Below are 9,613 nucleotides of genomic sequence, written 5' to 3' on the forward strand. Positions count from 1 at the left end.
AAAAAAAAAAAAAATTGAAATAAACTAATTTGGGACAAAATGGTAGGGGGACGGGCAGAAGTCTTTCCGAAAATATTATTTGTATTCAGTGTATTTTATCGTATGTATTTATACGGCATTTTTGTTTATTCTAAATGTGATATTCGCCAAGCAATTCGTCTATAAGAACAAGGTTATCAGCATAGAGGAGCTCCCAAGGGCAGCCTGTCTTAAATTCTTTTGTTATTGCCTGGAGGACTATGATAAACGAGGGTGCTGAGGACCGATCCTTGGTGAACTCCTACTTGTACACTGAATTCGTTACTCATTGCCAACCATTCTTAACTCAAGTCTGAAGTCACTAATGACTAATCTATGCTTCACTGGGGAAGATCTTTGCATTTATGAGCAACTATGAATCTGACTTTTGGTGAGAATGTAATCAATATGGCTAGTGTGGTCATCCGATTTATAAGTTATCGAGTAACAGGTTAGTTTCTTGAAGTTGGTGTTGCAGATCATTTGGTTATTTGCATCACAGAACTCCAGTAGCCTTATTCCCTCCTCATTTGGGAACCAATTCCATGGCCCCCATGTTACACCATGCAAGATACCTGGCTATTGCCCAACATTCCATTGAAATCACTAGCCGTGAAGATAAGGTCACTGTAATTCGTCTTTGAGCCAGACATTGTCATAGAAGTGGTCCTTTTGTTCATTTGGCAGACTCAGTTGGCGGTGGGGGATGGGAGGGGGCAAAGCTGGTTGTTGCTGGGCTACTCTGCAAAATTAGACAGTGCCAACCCTGAGGGAATGTAAGGGGAGGCAGGAGGTATCATGGGGAGGGAGAACAGCAGCTTTCAGCCTCTGAAAAGCAGGTTCTGATGAGCATTTGCCAACGGACATGTCCTCACATTTAATCTCCCATCATCCGTGTCACACTTTCCCTCTCCACTGGAAGTGAGTGTTATACAAGCAAAGAGGAAATAGCTATCATCATCATCATCGTTTACCGTCCGTTTTTCAAGCTGGCATGAGGACTGGCTAGCCAGGAGGCTGCACCAGGCCCCAGTCTGATCTGGCAGTGTTTCTACAGCTGGATGCCCTTCTTAACACCAACCACTCTGAGAGTGTAGTGGGTGCTTTTTACGTGCCACCGGCACTGAAGCCACTCAAGGCAGGGCTGGCATCCTGGTTAATTATTTGTCACCTCCATTGGAGGTGGGTGTTGTATGCCAGCATTAGTACAAGCAATGTTAATGCAAATAGATAAATAGAATAAGGTTAATTAATTTTTTATAGTTAATTGACTGATTAATTAATTAAGCAATAATACTAAGTATGACTGCAGAGCCATGACAGTAACAGAGAGAGGTGGGTGGTGGAGGGGTAGTTTTACACATTGACAAAAGGAGGAGAGAAGGAGTAAATAATAAATTCAATTAAATGAAGACTGGTTAGAGCCAGCAGAGTGCAATGCTGTGTGGATTGAAACGAGGAAACAACAAACTTATTAATCTTAAGAATTTCTTTTCTACTTTCTAATAAAAGTATGATTTATTATATCTCTCTCTCTCTCTTGTTTCATTCTTTTTAAGCACATATTTTCATTTGTGGAAACTGTTTCTGATTTTACCCTTGAAGCTGCTCCCAATTGCTGCCACTGGCTTTTATGGGTTATCTCAATCTCAGGTCACCTCTACAGAATCTTTGAACAAACCATTTCTGAGTAAGTTTTTGTCTTTTACATAGTCTTAGGTCAGCCCTTACTCTACACTCCTCTGACTGGGTTCTAGTCATAGCCATCCCATCGGTTTTTGGCCATAGTGTATCTAGGACTACAATTTCCTAATGTATTCTTCATTTATTTAAGATGGTAGGGTGTGGTATGAGCAAGATTTGGTTGCTGTTTCTAGCATGTCCAGTCTCAACAGAATAAGATCTTGCTCACATGGTAAAATAACTAAAGACCACTTTATAAACAGGAAATTTGATGACAAAGCAAATACAGACTACAGAAAAATCATCGCGTAACCTCTGCTTTCCATGCTGGCATGGGTTGGACGGTTTGACTGAGGACTGGCGAGCCAGAAGGCTGCACCATGCTCCATTCTGATCTGGCAGAGTTTCTAAAGCTGAATGCCCTTCCTAACACCAACCGCTCTGAGAGTGTAGAGGGTGCTTTTTACGTCCCACTGGCACAGGAGCCAGTCAGGCGGCACTGGCATCGGCCACATTCGAATGGTGCTTTTTACATGCCACCAGCATGGGGAGCCAGTCAGGTGGCTCTGGCAGCAACCCACACATGAATGAATGGTGCTTATCACATGCCACCAGCACTGGTAACAGCCACAACTACAATTTCCATTTGATTCTGATGAAAATTCTGTAAAATAATAAATTTAACGATTCAAACACCCTCACCCCCATCAACCTCATAAATTAAATATAGAAAAATTAATAACATTTTTGTTCTCAAATTGATTTAATTTTTCTTCTGCTTTGTAAAAGGTCCGTTACAGAAACTGTTGCAGTCAAAGAAGTAAATGACTCCATTTTTGATGCTTTGTTACCAAAATCTTCAGACTTAAACTTCCAACAAAATACAGAACCAACTTCATTTATTCGACCACAGGATTCTCTTTTACAATTGGTTCCTGATTCCACTGCTTTGTGTGTTTTCATTGATCTCATTATTGTCTCTTCCATTACTAAAGATGTGTGCACTGTAAATGTATATCAAAAAGAAGATATAGCATCCGTTTCTGAAAGAAAGGCCTCTGCTGCTCTGATTGTTCCATGCCTAACGAAATGTATCCCCCTACAGATTTATGACAGTCAGTCATGTGACAAACATATGAATCTTTATTTAGTCACATCTTCTTCCAATTCTTCAATTCCCTGCTCTCAAACCATACAACTACCGTTGTTAGTTTTCACTTCCTTATTTGGTGCTGAAGCTAGTCTGTTACATTCAGCTGTGATATTACTAACCATGCCGTCTGGGTTTGTTTACTATTTTTCTCTTAAACAGTGGAAACCCCAACAAAATTCCATGGATTGCCCTTTGTCTGTCCTTTGTAACCTGAATGCTCCCATTGTCAAAGTATGTCTTATTTATCTCCGGAGACAATCCACTAGTGACCTGCCAACTGAGACAATGCCTAATTCCCAATCACCTGCAGCATCAACAAGTGTCTCCCAGAATCTTCCGTGCCTACTTCTCGCTGCTAAAAATGGCAAATGTTTTCTATTTTCTCCACCAAGTAACTTCAAAAATCAACTCAAAGTTCTTGAGACAATTCATTTAGAAGATTCTCCAATATCAGATTGTTGTCTGGGAATTAAACCCTATCAATTAGTCTATGCCACTAGGAAAAAGGTCATCCAACTTGACCTTAATTACAACGAAGGAATCAGCCAAACCACCAAACACATAGCATCCTTGTCTGCCATTTCTACCTTAGCAGTTCTTCAGCTAAAAGGTGAGCTTTTATCTTTATTAATCTCTCTTTGGTTGTTTTATTCTTTTCGTTTTTGGTGTGATTTAGGGAAGGCAAGAGGTGAGGGATCTAATGTCATTGGTTCCAGCAACCGTTTTAATATTTTTTTAATCTTTTACTTGTTTCAGTCTTTAGACTGCAACCATGCCCCACCCTGAAGAATTTTAGTCAAATGGATCAACTCTAGTACTTAGTTTTTTATGCCCAATAATTCCATTGGTCTCCTTTGCCAAACCACTAAGTTACAGGGATGTAAACACATCAGCACAGGTTGTTAAGTGGTAATGGAACACATATATAATGGGCTTCTTTCAGTTTTCTTCTACCAAATCCATGCATAAGGCTTTGATTAACTCATGGCCACAGTAGAATACACTTGCTCAAGGTGCCATGCAGTGGGACTGAACTTGGAACCATGTGATTGGGAAGTAAAACTGCTTACCACATGGCCACATCTTAAATCAAACGTTTTATTTCATTTGTTTGATGATGTTTTTGCTTTTAATTCTCCAATTTATTTTTTCTACAGATTTTTTGTTGTTGTTTCCAGGTATCATCATCATCGTTTAACGTCTGTTTTCCATGCTGGCATGGGTTGGACGGTTTGACTGAGGACTGGCGAATCAGATGGCTGCACCAGGCTCCAACCTGATCTGGCAAAGTTTCTACAGCTGGATGCCCTTTCTAATGCCAACCACTCCGAGAATGTAGTGGGTGCTTTTACGTGTCACCAGTCAGGCGGTACTGGCAACAATCACGCTCAATTGATGCTTTTTACGTGCCACCGGCATGGGAGCCAATCTGTGGCCCTGGCAACGATTACCTTCGGATGTGCTTTTAACGTTCCACTAGCACGAGTGCCAATCAGGCAGTACTGTCATCGGCCATGTCAGCGACCATGTCAGCGATTTTGATTTCACTTGCCTCAATAGGTCTTCGCAAGCAAAGTTTATTGTCCAATGAATGAGAGGTACTCATAAGTGGGCTGGTTACACCCCATGCTTGGATGTGCTTTTCTTTATTCAGAATATTGTGGATAAATGAGAGGAAGCCATTGTAAAGCTGTATTACATGGTACATCAGAGAATGACTGAAGTAGACCAATGACATGATTTAGGTTGATGGTCATGTACTCAGACATAACCTGAAAAACTCTAAAGGAATTGAAATTTCCCCTCAACGTTTGAAAATTTCAAAGGGAAGGGGAGATAATTCTTTTAAAAATTAATTCACCAAACAATTTTCATGCTTGTTGTAGGGAATCTAATCCTTCTCTGCAATCAAGGGGCTTAATTAGAGACCTGTTTTATTAGACTTCTTCATAGTCATCTAAAATCTGTAAACATAGATTTTTACAAGAATCCTAAAAATAATTTTGGCGAATAATTTGCATAATTACAAAAAAGTGAGTTAAAGGAAATAAGTGACACATACCTATCCCATGAATTTAGAGAATTCACTTAAATTTTCTTGTCAGTTGTTAACAATTTCATGATTGCTTTGGTCTTCTTTTCCATACTAACCTGTAGCTAACCCTCACCTCCCTCCTCACAGTATTGTAACTTTTACCACCCATCATCATACTATTTGATTTAATATTTTGAAACTGTCACATTTTGTCTTTTTCATTCTGTAGATGACAACAAATTGTTGTGTTTATCAAACCATGGCCAGTTCTATAGCCTGTCTGTATCAGAAGAGGGACTCAACATGAACGCACAACTCAAACAAGAAGAAAACTCTGTTTCCCAGCTGCTTTCTCAAGTGGAAAATATCAATAAGAATATTAAAAGAGCTTCAGGAATTTTGGATGCTCAGTCCCATGTAATTTCTCAGTTTGTAACTGGCAGCCACCTTACACGGGGCCAGTTTGTGTCCAGCAATATCCAGTGTAAACTGACCGTCTTTAAAGACATCTACGGAAAGACAATTCTCCAATGTGCAATCACTAACAGAAAACTGACCTTTACGTCTGATTGGTCGTTTCTCGTGGAAGCTGTTCCATCTCGAAAATACCAAGAAAGTAATCATACAACTTGCCATTCATTAGTTAAAACCTTATCTCTTGCCAATGGTTTAAAACCTGAAGAATCTGCTCTGATTGACATTATTCCAAACATCATGGCACCCTCAGATACAAGAATTCGTGTTTCTGTTTGGCTTGTCTTTAACTTACCATTTTGTGAGTTTTATCTAGATTCCCCAAATGATATTTCTAGATATTTAGAAACCCAGCTTTCAAAGGGAATGGCCATTCCTGTCTTTAAAGGAAACACTGATTTCTTATCTTTTGTTTTACCTTTGGAAAGGGAAGAATCCAAAATCCATTCTATTTCAAGTATTAAATCTCCTTCTTTAACTAAAAAAGTACAAACAATTGCCTGTGATAAACCCATATATGCAACCGTCTCTGACCCCCAAAAGGACCTTGTTATGGAATCGGAACAGTTGTTCACTCATGCAATTGATATTCCTGCTTCTCTTAAGAATTCCATTTTTGACCACAACTGTACAGGTAAACATTTAGATTTAGATTCCAATTTATTTACCTTTTTTTCTTTCTTATATGGTTTATCCTTTTTCTCCTCCTCCTCCCCCCCCCCCCCCCCCACTTAGCAGCTACAGTTTATTTTTTTAACCTTTAGACATTTCACATTGGCCATGTTTTTGCCCCTCACACATTATGGAACCATTTCCACTTCTGCTATATTCTGTATAGCCTCTAACATTGGTTCCTATTATATGAAGGAACTTCCCTTTTGTAGTTATAACATTTTGTCCTTCCTCAATCTTTGGACTGTTTAATCTCCAACTCACCATTGTGCTAAACCATCAGATGCATAGAAAAGATCAAATAGAATAAGTTTTATTTACTTCTAAAGAATTTTACTGAATTACTTTAGTTTTTAGCTTATTTTTGAAGACAAAGAATGTTTTTAGATTTGTTTAAAATGCTGCACAGGAATTCACATCACAAATACTTCTTTTAGTTGTGTGCATGTCTATATCTCCACCCATCCATATATCTGTAAATATGTACACACACACACACACACACACACACACACGCACACACACTAGGTGTGTATTAGAAAAAGGGGATTTTTTAAATCAGAAATGAAATACTTGCTGTATGTCTATGAATCCCCCAAATATCTGACTGGTGCAGCACCACTGCCACCTTGGAAAATTTAGTGTTGATTCCAGCATTAGATTCTGGAAGCATAATTTGCAATGTGTACACTGTAACTGGAATTGTCTGTTGGAAAGATAACCAGACAGTTGTGTGTTTTTGAGATTTAATAATAATAGTTTAATATCAACAAGTAAGAGGTGGAGGCCATCAGATTGTTTTATATTGGATTGGCATCAGACCAAGAGATTCCACTGTCCCAGCGACATACCATTAAGGTTTAGTGTCTGTATGTGTATATACATATATCTATGATGTCCTGTAGTTTTTGAGGAGGTGTATTGTAGGGTCTGGGTTCAAATTCTTCTCTGGCTGATTTCATTTTTTTTCTGACCAGGATTAATTAAATTAGTAATTATACTCAGCACTTTGTTATAATTTGTGTAGAAATTATAAATTAACAAACCATTCCAGTACCATGGATCAAAGCTGGGTAGATATCATCATTTAATGTCTGTTTTTCCATTCTATGATTGGTTGGACGGTTTGACAGGAATTGGTGAGTCAGAAGACGGCCCCAAGCCCTGGCTACTTTTTTTTTTTGGTATGGCTGAACATCCTCATTGTGTTCAGACCCATTCTTCTAGATTGAATGGTTAAACCTATTTGGTATAAGATTATCATCTTTGAATTCCAACATTTTGAGATCTAATCTTACCATTTCTTAGTCCATGTCTGCCTTCCTTTGTCAATACAGCACTTTGCATCATTTGGCCGTGACCATCACAGCACCTTCACTTTTCTTTCTTGTAATCATCAACAATTTATACATTTTATGTTCATCATAATTTATGTATTTCTTGTTCATCATAATTTATGTATTTCTTGTTCATCATAATTTATGTATTTCTTGTTCATCATAATTTATGCATTTCCTGTTCATCATAATTTATGTATTTCTTGTTCATCATAATTTCTCTTCCAAAAGATTCGACTCATCAATCCTGTCTTCTCAATGATTTACTGACTAAGATGGAGGTGATGTCATGTGATGTGACAGACTCCTCGGTGACCCTCAACTCAACTGATTGTGGTCAGCTTATTATTGCTGTCCATCAGAAGGATCATGTTAAATACATCCTAGAGATCCAAGCCTCCAGCCAAGGAGTCGTAGCTGAAACTGTCCATGCCATCTTACTTCGACTTATGGTAAGGGAAACTAAGATTTAATTTATTATTACTAAAGAGAGGTGATAGAAACACTAGGACTTGTGTGTGTGTGTGTGTGTGTGTGTGTGTGTGTGTGAGTTGATTCCATTGACGACCCCCCACTACTCAGCTGGTACTTATCTTATCAATCCCAAAAGAATGAAAGGCAAAGTTGACCTCAGCAGAATCTGAACTCAGAATGTAGAGACAGACAAGGAATACAAATGGCAGAGTTGTTTAGCATGCCGGTATGCTATGCCGTCTCACATCCTTCATTTGGTGCTACATACTGTTTTGTATAATGGTTAGCTTCTCATCTTTTAACTCTTTCATTGCCATATTTCAATTGAGTTAATCATTCCAATTTATTTTGAAAATGATGAAGAATTTAGTATAAGAGCATTTCTGTTGCTGTAATAACAGGATTAGATGAAGCAAAGCGAATCTAATTTCCACTTTTGCTCACACTAGAAAAACTAATGTTACCAGACAGAGCAACACATGGACGGGAGTCCTCTCAGTAAGCTGCATTAAATAAAGAAAACCCCTAAACCCTAGCTTGTGTACCTGAGGACACATGGAGTTAAAGTTTAACAAGAGAGAAACACAAAGGAAAGGGACAGACATGATTTCTATGGATACCAAATATATATTTTGTCACCTTCTTCTAACGTCTGGGTTGGATGGTTTTACAGGATCCGGTGTGTCCAAGGACTGCACTGATCGCCAGTCTCTGATTTGGCGTGGAGTAGATGCACACAACAGCATGATTGGATCGATTTCAGAAGTTGACCTTGCAACCATGCGGTTTCAGGTTCAGTCCCACTGTACAGCACTTTGGACAATTGTCTTCTTTATTTTCAAAAAAAATTGCTTCAGTAGCATGTGTTCATCTGACCCATGCTGGCTTGAAAAAATTGATGTAAGAAACAAACTAATTACCTAAGTTTCATTTCTTTTCACATGCCACTGGCACATGTGCTGGTAAGGCAATAGTGGCAATGATCATGCTCGAATGGTGCTTTTTATGTTCCATCAGCACAGGAGCCAATCTGTGGCCCTGGCAACAATCACGCTCGGATAGTTTTAATTAATCATTCATTATGTCATTGCTTTGTGATTTTGATGTGATTGTTTATTTTTAAGATGACTTGGTAGATGTGAGAGGGTAGATCTGTCCAGTTCAAACGTAAAACGGGTAGAATCTTTACATCTGGATTTGGCCAGTTTAAATACTAAAAGGTTAACAAAAAAAAGTCTCTCGAATGCTTTTAATTACATAACGATTGTAAATTTTAATTAGTCTGAAATTTTCTTTGGTTTTTGTTTTAATTATTTTTGCTTTTGTTATTTCAACAGAAATTGTTGTCTGATAAGCCGACTGTTACATTGGACTGTTCCAAGTTTGGTCAAGAGATGGAGGTGAGATGATGAACATATTTTTATTGTTAACCCATGTTCTTTTATTGTTATCCTGTAATAAGTTAGGTACCCCACAATACTTAGGCACATTAATTGTTACCCCACTGTGTTTCATGAGTTGTGTTTGTTTCCCTCTTCAGATAATAACAGAAGAAGTGAAATCAATCCAGGAAGATCTAAATTCTACAGAAATGGTTGACAGTAAAATCATGACCCGAGTTTTATTGGCGTATCTAAAGTCAAGGAACCTTGATTTCATCATAACATCAGATTTGTATTCTTGACACAAACTTATTTATTTACACTTTTTGTTTTTATTCCTGTTGTAGTTTTGCATTTAATTTCACATATTTATATTTTACATCAA

The 9,613-nt window shown here is 38.1% G+C and overlaps 1 protein-coding gene across 2 annotated transcripts in view; it reads left to right on the plus strand.

Moving 5' to 3' along the window:
- Positions 1 to 9,613, plus strand: part of LOC106876609 (uncharacterized) — a 42,254-nt gene that overhangs the window by 1,395 nt on the left and 31,246 nt on the right. For both annotated transcript variants that reach the window (XM_014925220.2, XM_052971326.1), the window contains exons 2-7: positions 1,578 to 1,708; positions 2,491 to 3,464; positions 5,119 to 5,997; positions 7,604 to 7,824; positions 9,184 to 9,246; positions 9,387 to 9,520. In XM_014925220.2, coding sequence (XP_014780706.1) covers positions 1,578 to 1,708; positions 2,491 to 3,464; positions 5,119 to 5,997; positions 7,604 to 7,824; positions 9,184 to 9,246; positions 9,387 to 9,520 — 2,402 coding nt within the window. The remainder of the gene's footprint in view (positions 1 to 1,577; positions 1,709 to 2,490; positions 3,465 to 5,118; positions 5,998 to 7,603; positions 7,825 to 9,183; positions 9,247 to 9,386; positions 9,521 to 9,613) is intronic.

The sequence above is a fragment of the Octopus bimaculoides genome, chromosome 10 (assembly GCF_001194135.2).
Source record: "Octopus bimaculoides isolate UCB-OBI-ISO-001 chromosome 10, ASM119413v2, whole genome shotgun sequence".
Taxonomy (NCBI): domain Eukaryota; kingdom Metazoa; phylum Mollusca; class Cephalopoda; order Octopoda; family Octopodidae; genus Octopus; species Octopus bimaculoides.